Source organism: Macadamia integrifolia, chromosome 5, assembly GCF_013358625.1.
Source record: "Macadamia integrifolia cultivar HAES 741 chromosome 5, SCU_Mint_v3, whole genome shotgun sequence".
NCBI classification, from domain to species: domain Eukaryota; kingdom Viridiplantae; phylum Streptophyta; class Magnoliopsida; order Proteales; family Proteaceae; genus Macadamia; species Macadamia integrifolia.
Window position 1 is genome coordinate 19,427,504 of NC_056561.1, and position 21,465 is coordinate 19,448,968.

Here is a 21,465-nt window from a genome sequence, read left to right on the forward strand (position 1 = left end):
AGAGGAGGTTCATTGATCGGCTTGCATGTGACGGCAAAGATTTGATCTTCAGAGGCACAAACGACAGCAGCAGAGATTTGTTCTACAGAGGCACCAATGGCATCAGTGGTGGTTTTATCGCATCAAATGGTAGAATGTCCAAAGCAGTTGCAGACATAGCATCTCAGAGGTATCTATTCATAGAAGACTTCCTGAGATAATGAGTGACCTTTTCCATCCGAGATGATGATCGAGTTAGGAAGGGTCTGGTCAGCTCAAACCTCAATACAGATTCGCACAAAGGAGAGTCTATCCATCGCCTTGGTGCTTTTGTCGGAGTAGTGGGGCTTGCCAATGAGGCTAAGCCCTTTAGAACACCAGAAATGCCGGGGGAGCTTGGGGAAGACGACCCACAGTGGTATGGAGGTGGGCTCGGATTTGTTGCACGAGGTAAATTCATCCATTTTATGAGAAAGATGGGTTTCTTTCCAACGTACCGGGGACCTCCATCAATGGCAACGGAAATGTTGGAGTCGGAGTCGGAGTCGGAGTCGAAGTTGAAGATGAATACTCCATTATCAAACATGTCGATGGATAGGGAGCAAGAAGGCTTCCATTGGTTCATCAGAGAGGACTTGACTACTGCAAAGGGAGGTCTGCTGCCCAGAAAGAATCCAACAACACCTCTTCCATTTCAGAATTTCTGAATCCAAAAAGCCCGGCGGACAGAGGCCAATGGGAGGGGAGGATTGGGTGGCTGGAGGGAGGTAGAAGAGGGTGTGTCCACTGAGGAGGGGATGGAGGAGGAGGTAGAAGGGGAGGGGGAGGGGGAGGGGGAGGAGACTACTGATACCCAAGGACGAGTCTCAGAAGGAGGGACAGAGGTTGGGAGGGCCAATGGAGATGGGTTAGGCGAGAGGCAGTCGGGGGGAGGAGGAAGGGTTTCAACAAGGCAGGTTGGGTTCGCCGGAGAGGGGAGCATCAGGTCTCGGTTGGTCACGGCATAAGCTCAACAGATTATTTGAGTCAGATTCCTGTTCTCTACCCTATACCAAAAGTAAAGATCAAAATGTTTTAACAGATATTTAATTGTTCTTCTCTTACAGTTCCAGAAACACCCCCCTAAAATGGAGAATGTATAGAATCTATGAAAACATATAGTGTTCCATGGAAGATGGAACCATGAATATAGCTCATATTCTGATCACGCCACTTCAATTAACTGTGACTGACCCACACCAAATGTTCTCCCTTTCTACCGATCATCCTACTTTCAACTCAATTATCATCAATATTAATCCTAAACCACAAAGCAGCCCCTTCATAGGCATCCACAAGGATACAAATTGCCAAAAAACAAAAGCCCCTAAACTGCCTTGATCATCCTAAAATGCACAACGTATCTCACAAAAAAGAGATGAGAAGAAGAAAGAAACAAACAAACAAAGAAAGAATTAGAAGAGAACAAGAATGAAGCAATTATCGTTTTTTTACCTGACCCCTATATTTAGTGTCTCTCTGGACCTCCAAATCTTTGACCAATTTCAACCACAAATCCTTCACTTTACCAGGCTCAAGATCCTTCAGCGGCACTTGAGCACAACCAATGAGTTCAGATGCCTGAACCCCTTCATCATCATAAACTTTAACAAACAATTGCTGAGTAGATGGATCTTCAACTACAAATTCAAAGTGTTCGTTCCAAATAGGATTCAATTCATTGTTCTGGACAAGAAAATTTAGAATTATTTTCCAAACAGAAAAAGGTAAAAGAAATTAGAGAAAGAGTTTTGGGTTCACCTACAATGACTTTGCTGGTTTGTATTCTGTCTTGCAATGGGCGTATGTAGACTTTTGCAAAAGGATCGGATTTTCCAATGATGTCTTTATTTGTTAGTTCTTTGGCTTGCACAAGCTTCACTTCTAATATTCCAACAGGCTTCAACTCTAAGTCACTAAACAACAAAAGTGCATGAAATATAAGTTGCTGAGAGTCAGACAAGAAACAAGAGCGAGAGAGATGATATTTTAATATAAAGATGATCAACTAGCAGCCGTCACATGGATGGTGAGACCCACCATTCAAATTCTCTACCCCATCTCTATGCCAAGAAGATGCACATACAATGACTACAATAACCCCATCATTCAGCATTTTTCTGGGAAGACCCGATAATTTTCTTTTATCAATAGCCCAGAAACAGAAAAGATTATTTTCATCAGCCAAAAGCAGGCAACAGAATATGTGTATATTCTCCTAGATGAAATCTGACTAGCGCCTCAAGCCTCTAGTATATAAGCAACACGTATCATCACGCTGTTGGTTGACCATCCGCATGGGTATGTAAATGGGTAAGCCAGCATCCCAACATATAAATTGCTTAAATGACAATACCTGTAATCCCCAGGTAAAATGGGAATAATTTTTCGAGCTGGCCAATGTAATGTATCTTCAAAAGCATTTTCAATTGTCTCCTGCATAATTTCATAATATCAAAATCTAAAATTCCATTAAAATCCTATAATCAACACATGAATAAAAAAACATACTGTGAAAAATAGATCACAATAACTACAATTTTCTTCCTTACTTTTCTGTAAGTTCTTTTTCTCAGGTCCTCTTTATTTATTTATTAATTTATTTTCCTTTCCGGCCCAGGGAGGGGTGGAATTGGGATGTTGAGTGACCAGCAAAAAGTTCAATTCCTGATGTTCTTCTTTACCTGATACTTCAATATTTTGAACCAAATCCATAGTTTCCAAAGTGTAGTCTAGGGAGGCACATTCTTCGCTTGATGTCAACTTGCATCCAGGCCCCCTCCAAAGTCTTGGGTTGCCTAGACGCCGTGACAACTATGACCAAATCAATTCATCAATGGATAAAGATATATATACAATCCAATTTATATGCATATGTACTTATGTACTCACATATTGATGCTAGGCAGGGTCCGATCCACACATCCTCTTCAAGAATGGTAACTTGCAACAGGTCAAATGGAAAGCAGCCAAAGTAAAATGTTTGAAACAACTGGTTTTAAATCTGACACCTACTTGTTCTTGCGAAAGAATATCAATGGTTTGGAGAAAACCATGCCGGTTTCATCTATGCAACATGTGCCACTTTCCTTGCTGGCAACTTGATGAGGTTTACTAGGCTGAAGTAACAAACACTAGCAAATCTATGAGAAACCAGAATCGCAGTGTACCAGAAAACTGAGATATAGGCACAGAGAAACTAAATGGAGTGGAGGTCCTAATGGGGTGACTATGTGGTTAACATCAAAGCAAGATGACTGTGAGATTTGGAGATACGAACATGGACAGAAAATAGAAACCGAAAAAACCAGAAAATATCAAGGAAAAGTTGAATAACTCTAAACTTATCATGATGGACATCAAACTTGAGTTGAATGGGGCAGAAGGGGAAGGGAATAACATAGTCAAAACTCAGCCTAATCTGAAGGTTAGATAGTCAAAAAACAGTGACTGAAGTTCAGACACGTATGCTGTGAAAACAGTCCTATCACAGACCAGAAACCATAGTTTTCCATGCGACGACTAGGTGTCCAAGAGGCCTAGTTGGGGTCTAGGCGACTGTTGCTTTACCTCAAGGTGCAACACTTATTTATGTCAAATACCATTTAAGTTCTGTTACTTAAGATATTATTTATAAATGACCAAACATGGGATCTGAATCCAATAAAAATTGTTTAAAAATCAATTTCCAAAAGGATAAAAAGTCAACCCTCCAGTCCAAGAACAAAAACTAGATTTTTGTTATAGCAGTGATTTTCAACTTTCAAATGCTTGGATTTTTTTCAATTCTGAAAATTCCATAAATCTTATTATGATAAAATATTGCTAAAAACCAAAAGTGTGGTAAAATAATCTTTTGTTTTGATGTACATAAAATTATTTTCATTCAGATGATTTTAACAGCATTTGCACATTTCAAAATAAGTTTGATCGGAACATAAATTAATTATTACGACTTATAGATTTAAGTAATCTTAGAATTGTTGGAAAGCTGATTTTGTGCTCTACCTAATACAAAAAGTCTCATCTAAAAATATATTCATTTTTTATACTTGATGTGGCTAATGTTGATATTTTTATGATACAAGGTACATGTAGCATACTGAATAATAATAAAAAAGAGGGAAAATAAACAAAGACTAAGGCGCCTTTGCAACGCCTAGGCGAGCAACTTGCCGCCTAAGCATTTTGACAGCCCTCCGCCACCTTGGTTTGCCTTGATCCATGGCAACTATTCCTGAAACAGCATGCAAAATTAATAGAAAATAGAGGAGATTATGACGCCAACAACAAAGAATTATTAATACACAAAATAAGATTAGATTTCACCCAATAACAATCCATGATAGAGAGAGGGATGGTAGCTGGAATACCCGCAGAACAGTAATGGAAGAAAGAAAAAGGAAAGAGGAAAAGAAGATGGAAGGGGGTGATGCAGACAAATCAGTAAAAGTGAGCTTATTTTAGCAGAAATAAGCCTTGGGTTGGATTTTATACATGTTAGGCCTTTTGACTAATGGGTTTTCTTTGTAATAGGCCACTTTAATAGGCCTAAAATATAAGTAGAAGATAAGAATATGGGATTTAATTCATTAGTTTTGTAACAAAACCTTAACAACCAAAACCTGTGAAGAATAAGAACAGAATAGAGGACAAAAACCGAGACAGGGGGAAAAGCTAGAATACGAAAGGCAGAATAGCTCTACCGTCAATTGCTATATCCCTTATATAAAATAGAACCGACTCTTGGTAGGAAGTCTACTAAGAGCCAAAGACTTATTACAATGAAAGGAAAGGAAACAAACTACTGAAGTCTAATAGGTCTAATTAAAATAGGAAAGAGAAACAACAACTAAGCAATTAGACAAGATTCCACAGTACACTGTTCCATGGAATCTCCATGGAGCACAACACCATGATACACTTTATGCTTATGTAATTTATGTTATGTCTTAAGTAGTATTTTCCCTATTTTTCCCTTTTAGCTCCCTAGGGAGGACTATGTAATTTCTCTTTTTTTCTTAGTTTGAACTTAATATAGGGGGGAAGAGCTAATAGCTCTCTCAGTCTCTCACGAATTGCCCTCATCTCTCTCTTTCTTTTCTCAACTTCTCTCCTTCTTCCTTCCTTTCTTCTCTCTTTCTCCTACATCTCCTTCTCCTTCTCATTCTTTGAGTCTCTTTTGGAACCCTAGAAAGCAAAAGGGTTCAATAGAGGGTATATTATGTAAAAATATTCAACAACACCTAATGGAGCTCTAGAAGCAAGTTGAAGACTCTCCTACAAGGACTGATTGAAGCTCAAACCAAGACGGAATGACCTTCTTAGCATTACCACCAGCCTTTCCTTCAAACTCCTCTTTCTCTCTCCTCAAGCAAGCGTTGGGGATGGGACAAGGCCTATAAGAGTCGCCTAAGGCCCCTTGGTTTGGCCCCCCCATGCCTTAGTTTGTGATTAGTTGTGTTGTTGGACCTCCAACTGTGTTTGTTTAGGAGTAACCTTACATCATGTCTGTTAGATCAAACACCAAAAAATACGAAAATAAACAGGCAATAAATCTACATGACAGAGATTTAACGAGGTTCACACACCAGTGTGGTGTGCTATGTCCTCGGGCGAAAAAGAAGATGTTTCACTATGGAGAAGAGAGATTACACCCAAGCAACGGCGAGAAAACTTGCCCTGAAACCCTAGCTCGAAAAAACCCCAAAAACACATTGACCTTTCTCAACAAGACAATAGTACTTATATGCTTCGTCCTCTCATGATACATCGGATCTTTAGTCAAGTGAATAGCACTCTCGCTATCACAATGGACAACAGTCACCCCATGATCTATGCTGAGTTCTCCCAACAAACCTCTAAGCCAAATAGCTTCTTTAATTGCCTCAGTCACTACCATATACTCTGCTTCAGTAGTAGATAATGCAACTGTAGCCTGTAAAGTAGCTTTCCAACTAACCGTACTTCCTCCAATAGTAAATACATAGCCTGTGAGTGACCTCCTCTTGTCAAGATCACCTGCATAATCTGAATCAACATAACCAGATAAACAATCACCATTCCTCCCAAACTCCAAACAAACACCAGAGGTCCCTTTCAAGTACCTAAGTCTCCACTTCACTGCTTCCCAATGAGCCTTACCTGGACATGACAAATATCTGCTCACCACACTAACAGCTTGTGAAATGTCAGGACAAGTGCAAACCATAGCATACATAACGGAGCCAACTACACTAGAGTATGAAACACGTGACATGTACTCCACCTCTTCATCTGTCTGAGGTGATAGAGCAGCTCAAAGTCTAAAATGAGATGCAAGAGGAGTACTTACAGGTTTGGCATTAGGTACTTGAAAGGGACCTCTGGTGTTTGTTTGGAGTTTGGGAGGAATGGTGATAGTTTATCTGGTTATGTTGATTCAGATTATGCAGGTGATCTTAACAAGAGGAGGTCACTCACAGGCTATGTATTTACTATTGGAGGAAGTACGGTTAGTTGGAAAGCTACTTTACAGGCTACAGTTGCATTATCTATTACTGAAGCAGAATATATTGCAGTGACTGAGGCAATTAAAAAGGCTATTTGGCTTAGAGGTTTGTTGGGAGAACTCAGCATGGATCATGGGGTGACTGTTGTCCATTGTGATAGCGAGAGTGCTATTCACTTGACTAAAGATCCGATGTATCATGAGAGGATGAAGCATATTGATGTTCAGTATCATTTCATCAAAGAGATAATTGCTAAGGTAATATTCAAGTGTTAAAGATTGGTACTGAAGACAATCTAGCTGATATGTTGACTCAGCCTTTGTGTGTTGGTAAGTTCGAACATTGCTGGAACTTACTTGGCGTTTTTTGACTTTTGGAGAAGGTGAAGATTTTATCTATTTGTTTGTTTGTTGAAGCAGAATTCAAGCTAATGTGGAGATTTGTTATGTTTGTCTCGAATTCTTGACCCTTTTTGAAGATTGACCCACTCCGACATATTTTGGTGTCAACCCGAATGAGAAGTTTTCTGAGATCCATGATGGTAGCAGAGGGGTTGGGCCGGTAGGCCCAAGCTTGGAGCCCAGCACTGATCTCGTACGGGGGTGCGGGGGCTACCGGATTGACTACGACCCGATGGGTCAACCAGCGACTTGGAGTATATAATGTACTTGTCTTATTGAGCAAATTATTGTAATTTGGGGGTTTTTCGGGCTAGTGTTTCGGGATAAGTTTTCTCGCCGCTACTTGGGTGTAATCTCTCTTCTACATACTGAAACATCTTATTCTTTGCCCAAGGACGTAGCACACCACACCGGTGTGTGAACCACGTTATATCTTTGTGCGTTGTGTGATCTGTCTCGGTTTATTTTCGTATTTCTTGGTGTTTGCTCGAACATACAAGTCTCTTGAAAATGAGTGAATTCTAATCTTACTGGGTGGGTTGAACTCAGACTGTGAGCCAATCCGGATATAGGTTTTGGGCCGGTCACCTCTTCCATCCCTCGATGAGGTGTGTAGCTGCTTGCTGAGTGAAGAGACTAGGAGAGGTGCTATGGACGCTGCTCCACCACTTAAACAATCTGCTCTTTCTTCTACCACCCACAGAGAATGGCGAGGAGGCGGTAGAGGCCAAGGATCATCCTGTGGAGATGACAGAGATACACCTTGGCAGTGTGATTATTGTGGGAAACCTGGGCATACTCAAGAGAGGTGCTGGTTTCTTAATGGCCATCCTCCTAGTACACATGATGGATCTATTGGCACACATGGAGGCCACAGAAGAGGGGCTACAACACATGCTACTATGACAGACTGATCCTAGAGGACACTCACAGGCAGATACCAGCTCCTCTAAGGATGACATTGCTTGCAATGCTCCGCCAGCTCATGTCTCAGCTTGATAACCCATCTACTTCACATGATGCCTCACCTTTCACTATGCATGTCTCCACATTTACACCTTCCATAGCTCCATCATGGGTCATTGACTCTGGAGCCACTAACCACATGACCATTACGTCTCATTATTATGATTCTTACTCATTTGCTATGGTAAGGATAAAGCTCGGGTAGCTAATAGTACCATCTCCTCTGTTATTGGTGAAGGTAGTATTCCCATTACCTCTTTCATTTCACTTAATTCCATTCTTCATGTTCCTAACTTACCTCAAATCTTTTGTCAGGAAGCACTTTAACTAAGTCTTTGAATTGTTATGTCACTTTTTTTTTCCTTCTCATTGCCTTTTTCAAGATTTGATGATGAAAAGGATTATTAGCAATGGGCATGAGGAGAGAGGACTCTACCGTCTTGAGCTGCAATTATCTTTTTTTCTACACCACAATCCTATGTATTAAGCCATAGTAATAGTAGCTCTATTGACTCTGTCATGCTTTGGCATCAACGTTTGGGACATCCCTCTTTAATTGTTATGAGGAAACAATTACCTTATTTATATCTTTTCCTTATTCTCATATATTTCATTGTGAACCATATACTTTTGCTAAATATTATCATTCATCTTATTACTATCGTGGTGATAGATTTACATGTCCCTTTCATATTGTGCATAGTAATGTTTAGGGACCTTGTCCAACTACCTCCTTGTTTGGCCATCGTTACTTTGTTTCATTTATTGATTTTTCTTGTTGTACTTGGACCATTCTTATGAAATAGAAGAGTGATGTTTATGATGCCTTCAAAAACTTCTATAAAATGGTCTATACCCAGTTTGAAACCAAAATCAAAATAGTTCGGTCTGATAAGGGGGAGAGTACGTGTATGGTGGTCTCCAAGACTTTTTTACTAACAATATTCCACTACTAAAGGCTAGAAGTGTTGTCACCCTGCTTTATCTTCCTTGAGTCTATGCCTTTCTTTGCTTCTCATCAGCATCCTCTTCAGGGGGAGAATGGAAGTGAAAGTGAAAAAGTTGTTGATGCCATTCTGTCCCTTGCCTCTTACTCCTTTCTCTTGATATTGGGAAGCATAAAGAGGTGGATGATATTAATACTAGTGGTCCTTGTAAAGATAAGGAGCCTATTATGTACACAAGAAGGACAAAGAAGACCTGCCAAGAATCCTCTTTGGATCCACATCCTAAGCTTCACCTTCCTCAATCAGGTAACATTTCTTCTCCTCCTTCTAAGTTAGATCTCCCTATTGTTGTTCGAAAAGGTAAGAGAGCTTCTACTAATCCTATAGCCCTTTTGTTTCCTATGACGCTCTCTCCCCTACAGGTGCTGCTTTTACAGCTACTCTTTCTTCTGCTTTCATCCCTAAAACTGTTACTAAGGCGATGACAAACCCCAAGTGGAAGAAAGCTATGTCTGAGGAAATGGAGGCACTTGAGAAGAATTGTACTTGGAAACTGATTGATCTTATTCCAGTTGGATACAGTTGGGTTTATACAATCAAGTACCGATCAGATGGTGCTATTGAGAGATACAAGGTAAAATTGGTGACCAAAAGGTATAGTCAGGTGAACGAAAGTGGGTATTCTCTGTATCATGTTCTAGCTCTTCTCCCTCTCTCGGTTTCTTATCTCTTCACTTCATCTTCTTCTCCTCCCATTGTTGGTCCTCTAATCTCTGAAGTTACACAGACACAAAATAAGATTATGGTTTACCCAATAAAAGACCACGACCATAGTTGTCATGGCGCCGAGGCGAACCAAGGCAGTGAAAGGTTGTCTGAGCGCTTAGGCGAGAAGGCGCCCGCCTTAAGACGAACAAGGCGAACAAGTGTTATTTTTTATTTTTCCTATTTTCTAACATTAGTTAGTAAGTTATATATACCTTGTGTCATAAAAAAATCAAGATTAAGCCACATCAAATCATTAAAAATCAACATTTAGCCACATCAAATCATAAAAAATTAACATTAAGTCATATTTAGTTATAAAAAATCAACATTTAGAGAAATGCTCTTATTCTATAATAAGTTTGACTGGTCAAATGATTTTATTTTTACATGAGACTTTTGGTATTAGTTATAACATAAAACCAGCTTTCTAACAACTCTAAGATTACTTAAATCTAAGTTGCAATGACAAAGTGATGCTCCAGTCAAACTTATTTTTTAGTGCGTGAATACTGTTAAAATCGCCTGAATGAAAATAATTTTATGAATATCAAAACAAAATATTATTTTACCAGACTTTTGGTTTTTAGCAATATTTCAACATAATAGAATTTATAAAATTTTCATAATTGAAAAAAACCCCAGCATTTAAAAGTTGAAAATCGCCCCTATAACCGAAATTCAGTTTTTGTTCTTGGACTGGGGGGTTAACTTTTTATCTTTTTGGAATTTGATTTTTAAACTATTTTTATTGGATTCAAATAGAGGGTATTTTCTTATTTATAAATAATATCTTAAGTAAATGAAACATTTACTTGAATGATATTTGGCATAAATAAGTGCGGAAACACAGGGCAACATGCAGTGCAATAAGGCGGTTGTCGCCTAGGCCCTGGGCAAACCGCCTGGATGCCTAGTCGTCGCCTAGGCGACGCCTTGACAACTATGACCACGACAGAGAGGGAAAGTTGTTGGAATACCCAATACCTGCAGAATAGTAATGGAAGAAAGAGAAAAAGAAGAAAATGGAAGGGGGATATGAAACATAACTACAATCCACTGTGCGGCAGTAGTATGAAGATATACTAAGGATTAGTTGGCAACAAGACTGCGTTTGCGAGTCCAGCAACTTGGTGGATGGAGTGGCTGAAGAATTTAAGGTTTCAGGCATTCGGTGGTTGTGTATAACAAGATCTGTAAGAAAAGCAACCCCTTATCCTGTTTTCAAGTCCCCTTGCCTGAACTGATCAGATGGGAACGATTTAAAGGAATCCAAATCAATGGACAGAGATTTCCTTGCCTGAAATAACAAACAAATGCCATTCATTGTCCAAAAGGTATAGAAGGGTATAACTATTTTAAACCTCAGGTAAAATAGGAATCCTAAGATTCATATCGGAATATCTTATATGTTGTGTTTATATCTGTTTATTTATAGAAGGCTGTCTAATGCAGGAGTAGATTACAAGTAACTAACTCCGCAGTTTATCACCCCAAACAATACAAATAGGAGTAAGAAACAAATAAATAATACCATCAAATAAATCCCCAAGGATACAATACCCATATAAGAGCAAAACCAGCCCAAAACCTAACCCGATAGGAGAGAGAAAGACCTGTTGCAGAGCTGGAGAGAGAGAGGTGCGGCCAGGGCTGTAGGAGTCCGATTGAATTGCACTCTTAGGCGTAGATAGTCCCTAGGGAGGGTACAAAAACCGCCAAAGTTGAGAGGATTCTGACGGCTGGTTGTGAAGTTACAAGCTTTCTTGATTTTCTGACCTAGGAGAGAAAACTGAGAAGAACCTTCAAGAATAGCAGTTGAATGCTTCCAACAGTGACTAGGTAAGGATCGTGGGACCCTTATGAGGCCTGAAATACCTTGATTGAATACCTGGCTGAACAAAGTACAGAAGAGAGAAAGAGAGGAGATCGATCTCTCTCCTATTCCCACTAGGATTGCTGATCGGTTCTGATTTCTGGAGACTTTTATCAAAATCTTAACTATACCTCTTGAATGTTACAGCAAATAAAATAAAAAAGAAGAATAAAACAAATAGGGGGTTGAGAAGGGTGAAAAAGAATAAAGGAAGTGGTTATCTCAGCCTGGGCTTCTTACCCACATCTATCTAGCTACTCTAAGCATTTAGTTGCAAACTTTTTTCATAAATGCAAACTTTCTTTCATTCAAATCTGTCGAATAATGGTACATATGCCTCTCTATTTATAGAGGGGAAGTTTACAATCATACTAACACCAGGAGCTAGTTTCCCAATAGGACTAGACACTCCTACTACAACTAGGAGCTAGTTTCCCAATAGGACTAGACACTCCTACTACAACTAGGAATTCAAAATAGGACTAGGACTTGACTTTATGACTCCAACATGGAGTAGGACTAACTAACTAACTAATAATCCATATAGGACTTTATAACCAACTAATAGCCTAATGGGCCTTTATTGAATTAAATAGCAATTAATTAAACTAATGAACAAAATTCCGTTTTCCTACCTTCTACCCATATTTTAGGCCTATTAAAGTGGCCCATTTCAAAGAAAACCCATGGGATCAAAAGCCCAACACATACATAACACAACCTAAGATTTATTTGCAATAAAATAAGCCCAAGTGACTTATCTACATCACTGTCCATCAATCTTACTACTCAAAAAATTCAAGCGAAATGCCCAGTCCTATCCCTTAGCTTTTCAAACTATTCATCTAAAGATAATAAATATTTAATGCATAAGACATATACTAATGTATAAAACATGCTTATTTTTTTGCCCAAACTCTAATTAAGAAGGCATTATGCACAAACATATCCCTGGATGATATATTCCTAGATGAATATTATACAATCTCTTTTTACCAAACTCTAATTATACGGTTATCATACAAATTTCTTTCTACTTTCCAAGTAGCAAATATGCGGTCATATGTGATGCATGTAAGGGAGATATTGCGAAATAATTAGTAGTAATTGTTTTTGATAGCCCGGATAGTTCATCATCCAAACAATTGATTTTTGGTGAAGAAAATTTATTCGGACTGGAGAATGTCACCCTCGACCACGCAACTCTTTTGATCTTATTGGTGTCTGGAGAGAGCTTCCTAGTACCCTAGGCTTCGGCATACTGACAAGGATTTTGTGGTTTGGAAAGCTAATTCTAGCACTATTTTCCACCAAACCAGCCTGGGATATTGTAACGAGGAGATCTAAAAAGAAGGATTGGAGCCGATCTGTTCAGTTTTCTGGAACTATTCCAAGAAATTATTTTACTACTTGGAGGTGCCTACTTGATGGGCTTCCAACTAAGGATCAGGTGATTAAAAGGAACACTGCAATAGAAAGTAATTGTGTTTTTTGTTGGGTGGGGATAGAAAATAGAGACCATGTATTTTTTTATTGCCTCTCATCAGCTATCTGGAGAGAGATATTTTCCTTATGTGCCCAAAAAGGCAATCCTTCTACTACCTTAGTGGTTGTTGCCACTTGGACGGGTGGTGTTGCTAAAGCTGATGGGCAGCTGGGGGTTGTTATAAAACTTTCTTTTTGTGCAACGGTGCACCATGTTTAGTGGGAAAGGAATATGAGGCTGTTCCAAAATAAAAATAGGACAAAGTTTCAGATTGTGCAAGACAAGGTTCACGGTATCGGGTTTCGACCATGTTTTGACCTCTGGGGAGACTAAAATTTCGGTCGAAACCTGAGAAATTTCAAGGATACTGGGGAATTTTTCCCGGTATGGTGGAAACTTAGGTCTCCACCCCCAAACTGTGTTTTTTTTCTATCTGATTTTTTGTGTGCATCATATTTTAAATATTTCTAACACATTCACATCATTAGTTTCATTAAAATATATATATATATATATATAAAGTCTTACTTGTGTGGTGACCCAAAGGTTCGATAATCATTATGCTGACATGTTGACTTAAATTCTGAAACTATACTACATAATGACTATATATAGTCTACAATCTACATCAAAACAAAAGACAATCGAAATGATCCAAAATAAATAAAAATATTACATCATCAACAGTTATCTATCAACACTCAATAGTAGTGACTCAATTCTAAGTAGAGTGTCTAGGTGGTTCCATCCCACGAGCTACGTACCACTGCAGATGTTGTAGCCGCTCCTCTGAATGAGAGACATGCATCCCATGATATGTTCTGGGCCCAATTGTCTTGGTAGTCTCTCACCGCTCTTCTATAAGATTCATCATCAACATTAGCTAGGTATCCTAACCTAGGCTGATGGTGTTCAACATATATTAAGTGGAACACCAAAGACCAACTATTAACCCATTTTTTTTCAAAAAAAATGTTGTAGGTAAATGCATTTTTAAAAACAGAAAAAAATAAAAAAAAGCATTAACAAGAAAAAAAAAATTCGGCCACCGTGAATGAGTAGATCAGGTCCTCCTAAGCAACATATAAAAAAATTACATGATTCTACCCTATTCAATAACATATTATATAAAAAAATGCTTTTTGGGGAAGTTAGGACTTACCTTTTTGGTCCAAGATGCCTTTATTGTGTAGAGCAAGCACTAATCACCCTTAGATTCAAGTTTGATAGTCAAAAAACGAAAATCTCCACTGTTTCCCCAAGTTTCCGACACTTGGGAGAAAAAATGCACAAGAGAAAGTCGAAATCTACTGTAACCAGTGAATGGTTTTTGTTTGAAATAACTTAAATAGGGTCTGGTTCAACCCAAATGGTCGAACCAGTGGATTTGGTCAAAATTTCTCATGTTTCGGTCGAAACATAGGAAATTTCATCCAAACATGTCGAAACATGGTCGAAAGCTATGACTTATAAAAGTCATAGGACATATCGTTTCGACCTTTGGGGATACCATCGAAACCTGCGAAATTTTGCAAGTTGCGACTAAGTTCTTGAACCATAGTGCCAGCAATAAAAGCAGATGTCGCTGATAGCTGCAACTTTATAACATTCTCGGCCCACCATTCTCTAAGAAATCAATTCTTGGTGGATAGATGGGGAATTGACGTAACTTGGGTGGTGCAGGTCCCTAGAGCCTATTCATGGTTTAATCCTCCTCATAGTATGGTTTCTCTTCATTGTACAACAACAACATCCAAAACTGTATTCCAACTTAATGGGGTCGCTACATGGAGATTCCAAAGAAGGGCGAGCGCGAGGATCCATGCAAAAAGATTGACGGGTTAATGGCTAATTATAATAAGTGCATACTATCAACCTGGTGCGTCACTACAAATCAGCCACAGGCTTATAACGACAGACTATAATAAGGTACCAGTTGTCTACCTAACATACCATAGATCGGTCAAGCCAAAGCGTCCTACATGCATTACATCCTCCACCAAGACAATCCATCACCCAACCTACTTTTATGAAAGAAGGAATGAGATAATGAATTATTGACAGCCCTGCTAAGCACGAAAAATAATAAGAAATCAAAAGTCTGCACAGTAAGAAAATTTCTTTACATTTTTGTATCAACCCATATTCCAATCCATGACCCAATGACCATCTAAGAGAGCTATATAATTCAAAAGTTCCCAAGTAAGAAGGAGTGATCGGATTCAAATTGAAGGAGTTCAAAAGTTCCCAAGAAAGGAGTAATCGGATTCAGATTAAAGAAGCTAAAAGAGCTAAGGGTAGGCCTAAAATAACCATACGCGAAGTGGTAAGGAATGACATGCTTAGTCCTAGTGTTGTCCCAAGTATGACCTCGGATAGAGCCTATTGGAGAGCAAGGATCCATGTAGCTAACCCATATAGCTTTGACTATCCTGACTTGTTGGGATGTGCCTCTTTCCCCTCACTCTCTTCTCATCTTTTTACCCTTATCTTTCTTTTCTCATTTCTCATCCTTTTTTCCCTTCACCTTTTTTGCAATGGAGCCTTAAATAATGATAGGGCTTCCTTTGGTGGTCTCATTAGAAAAGAAGATGGGGAACCTATCCTTGCTTATGCTAGTTGTGGTGAGAAGCTTGTTGTCCTAAGCATGAAACTTAAGGCCGTACACAAGGGGCTAACCCTTTGTATTGAGAAAGATCTTCTTATAGTCTCAATAAGATCGGATTCAATCCTAGCAGTTGATATTTTAAATGGTAAAATTGTAGTGCCTTGGGATATTCAACCTTTAAAGAGCAATACCCTTTGTCTTCTTGATCAAATTCATCAGAAGAAGATTTGGCATGTGGAGAGAGATTAACAAACCTGCGGACTATATGGCTGAAATGGGTCTGATAATAAATGAAACCTGTTGGCTTCCTTCTTATTTTAGTATGGAGCAAACGAATCTTATCCAAGCTGATAGAGCTTATACTATTCACCAAAGGTGCAACTGAGGAATAGGAATTTATTTCATATTATGTATTCTTCTTTCCAATGCAATGGGCTGTCCTCGCTTGCTTGGGGTCCCCTCTCCTAACCAAGGTTCAAAATTTCAAGTTTCAACCAGGTTCCGACCTTGGTCGAAACCAGATATTTTTTGGGGTTAATTCTAGAAATTTGGGTCGAAATTTCCGAAACTTCGAAATTTCGTGGTGGGTCGAAACCATCGAAATTTGCTGCCGAAATTTCCAAAACCTAGAACTATACTCCTAACTTAGGCTTCTCTAAGTGGGATTGTTAAGGCTGCCCTTTGCTATACATTTCTATTTTCTTCTTTTTCTTAATACAATACCTTTACGTATCCAAAAAAAAAAAAAAATGCCCAATTTTAACAATATTTGGCACATTTCGGTTTCGACCTGTTTCAATTTTTTACTAGTTTCGACTTGTTTTGACATTATTTTGCACATTTTGATAGTTTTGATCAGTTTTGACTGAAAAAGGCCAAGTTTAGACCAATTTTGACCACTTTTGAGTCTTTTGACCAACCCAATTTCAACTAGTTTCGACCAATTTTGACCAGCCCATGACATGTTGAATTCTTTCTCAAAAATATATGGGTTCGACCATTGCGACCCTTACCTAAGTTTCGAGCTAGGTCGAAGCCTGCCTCGAGATCGAAATTCTTATCCTTGCCTAGCACTCCAATTACAAATAGGAAGATTACCCATTATACACTCATGAACTCACTCATACCATCCATCAGTTATATGAGCATGCAGAAATAAAAATAACAGAAACTAAATGAATCAACAACCACCACAACTCAGCCTTATCCCAACTAATTGAAGTTGGCTAAATGGATCCATACAAAGACAAAAAGGAATAATAAAAGAAACTAAATGAATCAAATAATAGTAAATATCTAACCAGAATGGCTTCACGTACACCAGGTATCTCTCCCCCAACAATTTTAAGTGTCAAATCCAAATTTTTCTGCAACAGATAACATCATGAAAGTGGTTATACTCCTTTCTCCCCTACTCCTGCAAATGCGCATATGTTCAAAAATTGGTGTGGAGTTATATGTATAATGCAAACCAATAGGTTTGACTGGTGGTGAAAAATTTTTTAAATTCTGAAAGAAACTAGCGAACCCCTCCACCCCCCTCCCCCCAAAAAAAGAAAAAAAAAAAAGGCCTTAGAAGAAAATAATTCACCTTATCTCTCAAAGAATAACAAACAGCTCCAAAACAAGGAAACTCCTCAACAAGTGGTCTGAACATGAGCCTGAAGACACCTGTGAACTCAATATTTTTTATCTAGATGGAAAACCAGCAGCAGACATTAGAATCATCTCATGATGGACGACCAATAGTTAAATGAACTGCCAAAAAAAAAGCAAGCAAGTTATCAAACATTTACAGATCCATTGGTTCATCATATATATGAATGCTATGCAGCCTCACACCTTATCTTTAAACCATTTTCTTTCCAACCAGTTCTACTCCTCAACTCTTCTTTGCTTCTGTGTTTAACATTCCCTTTTTTTGATAGTTCAAAGATTCAGTCACAGTAAAGGAGGCCTCAAGGCTGTCCATCAAGCCATACAAAGACTAGAAACTAAAGGGTTAGCGGGGGCCGGGCCCGTCCGGGGGCGGGGGAAGGGGCGGGGGCGGGGGCGGGGGCGGAACACATAACTGAGAAGATTACGTAATCTTCTCTTTAGCTTTGTAGGCAACTTTATGTGGTGGTTCCACTAAATTTTGAAACGCACTGTTGTTTCTCTCCTAACTAAAGAGATGAGGAGGCAGCTGCCAGTAGGCTGCAAACGGAACGAATATGGGCCAGACATAGTGTTGAGAATTACCGTGGTTACTTTATGGTAACTATCTTAGATAAGGATGCTTAGTCAGTGACACCTGACTTTATCTATCATGATGCAATCTCATTATAAATAAAGCTGACCTCTATCATTACTGACAAGTCATTCTCTAAACCTCTCGTCTACAAGTTGGGCATGTATGATATCTTTGGACCAACTTGAGGGGAAGTGTTGAGAATCACCATGGTTACGGTAACTATCTTAAATAAGAATGCTTAGTTAGTGACACCTGACTTATTTTATTTGTCATGATGTAATCTCATTATAAATAAACTGACCTCTGTCATTACTTACAAGTCAAATCATTCCCTACTCCTCTGATTCTCAACTTATAGTTATAATTTATATCCATTTCCATTCCATTTATTTAATTTAATAACAAATTAAAAATTCCAATAGATATGAAAAACCGTATCTGTATTAGTATCCATTTAAACATCCGGATACATATCTGGTATGTTTTAATCCCCTTACACCTCTTTTATTTATTTACCCTTCATTTTAAAATCTTTCTCCACAAATGATATATGTGTAATATATAATAAATATAAACGGATCAGATATAATCAGATAGGATATAATTTACAAATATCCATTTAAACCCTCTTGTTTTGCTAAATAGCATTTATATAACCTTATATTACAAATAATTCCTTATATATCACATACATTTATGATATATGTATAATATATAATAAATTTAAACGGATCAGATATAATCAGATAGGATATGATTTACAAATATCTAACCTTTTAATCGGACATGCAATAAACGAATCAGATCTTAATCGGTTATGATATCAATGTATCTGTATCTAGGATAAACCAGGGGGTTCCGGATATAGATCAGAATAATATCTAGTCCGTTTACAGCCCTAGCTGACCTCATGAAAGAAAACGCAATTTCACATCTGTTCTATTAACCATTCCTATCCTAATGTAGAACTAGAATCACAACTTCACAAGTGATCCTAGTCCCAGGCAGGATCTGAAATTCTGGCTGAACAGAAAAAATGTCCTCCAATAGGCTTGGTTCTAGCTCTCAAACACTCTTCACAGCAAACAAATAAAAGGAAAATAAGAAAACAAAAAGAGAATTCAATGGAGGGTTGTGAAGGGGGAAGAAGAAGGTTAGGTTTTGGGCATCCCACCCCTCAAGTTTAGGCATCTCACCTAGGGCATCTCACCCAACTGCATCCCACAGCACAACAGCATAAGCCATCTTTTTTTGTTTAACTTAAATCTGTCTTCTCATTAAAATTGATGGGTTTAAATAGCCTTATATTGCTTGGACACAAAGACATAATAAAAAAGGTAACTAATGCTGAAAATAAAACCTTCTAATTTAACTTCAAACTTGCTAACCAAGTAAGAATAAATTAAAAACTAACAACTAATGATAAAAAGGAAACTAACTCAACTTACAAAATAGAAACCTCTTTGAAAATAGAAGCTAATTCAAATTAGCAACTAATGAAAATAGAAGCTAACTCAAAATAGCAACTAATGCAAAATAGAAACTACCTCTATCTTCTAATTAGGAAACAAAATAACAAAGGATCCCGTTTTCCTACCGTTTTCTTACTTTCTACCCATATTTTAGGCCCATTAAAGTAGTCCATTACAAATAAAACCCATGGGATCAAAGGCCCAACATATACATAACCCAACCCAAGGCTTAGTTGCAATAAAATAAGCCCATTAAATGACTTATTTGTATCACATCCAGCCACATAAGACATTTATGAAGGAATTTTGCAGCACCCACTCCATTCCTATATCCTTAAGGGCCACTCCCCATACTTCAAAAATAAACAAGCAGTGAACCAATAGATGATTCATCAACGCATCAGCACTCAAGCACAACAAACAATAAAACATCTCAACATCAGATAGGTCAATTACAAAAATACTTTTTTCCTCTTTTATTTTATTTTATTTATTTATTTACTTCTTTTAGTTGATACATGAGGGAGGCAGGGTGAAAAAGCAGGCAGCATATTTATATCACACAGATGTAAGAAATTCACTAAGCTATGTTTTTGACTGCATCCTCTCATCAACAATGCATCAGTGTTATTTTATACATATTCTTCTTGAAAACAAAAATAGGGAAGATGAACAACTGAAACTTTCTTCGTAATATGTTTTTCAGCACTTACATGGATAGGATCAGTATGCTAATCTAAATGATACAACTCACTACAAGTAAGACAAGTAAAGGGGTCATGGATCACCTGCACCGGAAGTCCCACACCAAGTCTAGTCTTGATATCTAGTACAATATTTGGATTTGCATCCCACTTCAACTCCAACTCCATTGTGATTCCCTCGCTTCCATCTTCGATAATTGAAACTCCTAATAAACATGAATAATGTAAGTTTCTCTTCAAGAAAATGTCCTCTAATTATGAATAGCAGCACTACGATCTTCCATCAAACAGATGAAGTGAAGAGAATTTACCCTGTTTAACACTTAATTACTCTTATACAATCAAAGGGTTTAGCAAGAGGATGCCATATGCATATTCATACATGATACAGTATAGACAAACTAGGCTTAACATCCTTTAACCAGTGTAAACCATGGGCTGGCATCCTGGCCTTATGGGCTAGATGGTTTTATATGTGGCCATTCTTCATCTGTTTCTTACTCAATAGTTCGGCCAGTCCTGGTTGAGTTAGATTTGAACTTCATTGCAATGCCAGTCATTTTCTTACTATTTTAGCAGTCTAAGGAGGACTTAGATTAGTTCAATAGACTAGCCATGTCAGGGTCTTTTACTTTTCCTATTTTATTTTATTTTATGAATTAATGATTGGATTCTAATATAGTTCTTGTTTGAGTTGGATTTGTCCCAAAGGCTTCCATCTATCTATCTTTTCCTATTCAGTTGGATCAGTTTTCCTAGTATTTCCACTGAATTGTTATGGTTTTATAGGTTCTTGCTTCAGATTATTCTATTTAACCTATAATTTTTAATTTGCGAACACTTAAGTATTTGAATATAAAACTCAATTATAGTTTCTGATCTAAAATTCTCACTCATCCTCAGTTAGCTCATATCATTTGGCAATCCTTAACTGATTATGATTTCTTGAACCTAAGTAAGGCCGGAACTACTTTCCATCCTACTTTTTTAACATATGGAACACATGCAGCTTTGGTTGCCCAAATATACCAACTAACAAGTAAAAAAGTTAGCACATAATTGTAAATTCATATCAGACCTTGAATGGAATCTTAAGAGGAGATGAAGGTCACCATGACTGCAAAAAACATTTGAAAAAAAAAACAAAAAACAAAATATCATATCAATTAGACTAACCTGTAAACTGTGGAGCGACAGTTCCAAGAGTCAACTTGGAAAATTTAAGAGAAGCCAAGAAGACCGGCCTATATTGTTCAAGGACTGGTTCGACATTAGTCCTTATCAGCTCAGAGGCAGCCTATACCACCACAAGACAACAGAGGAGCACTTGCTATTGTCACCAAAACATGCAAACTAGGTATTCTGCTTCCCCCCTGATCCCATGCCACCACATACAATGAGATCCCCAGTAAAATCAGGAACATTACCTCATTCACGTATGGCCAGATCTTGGTAAGTTGAAGGTTGAGCCAAGTTAACTGCAATTTGGGGGGGGGGG

The 21,465-nt window shown here is 38.1% G+C and overlaps 1 protein-coding gene across 1 annotated transcript in view; it reads right to left on the reverse strand.

Moving 5' to 3' along the window:
* Positions 1–21,445, reverse strand: part of LOC122078708 (synaptotagmin-5) — a gene marked incomplete at its 5' end in the record, with an annotated part of 48,879 nt that extends 27,434 nt beyond the window's left edge. Inside the window, 8 exon segments of the mRNA XM_042644809.1 lie at positions 1,474–1,704; positions 1,784–1,934; positions 2,375–2,454; positions 16,860–16,925; positions 17,150–17,251; positions 20,052–20,173; positions 21,144–21,264; positions 21,395–21,445. Of these exon segments, the coding sequence (XP_042500743.1) occupies positions 1,474–1,704; positions 1,784–1,934; positions 2,375–2,454; positions 16,860–16,925; positions 17,150–17,251; positions 20,052–20,173; positions 21,144–21,264; positions 21,395–21,445 (924 nt within the window).
* Between the last annotated feature and the right edge of the window lie 20 nt (positions 21,446–21,465).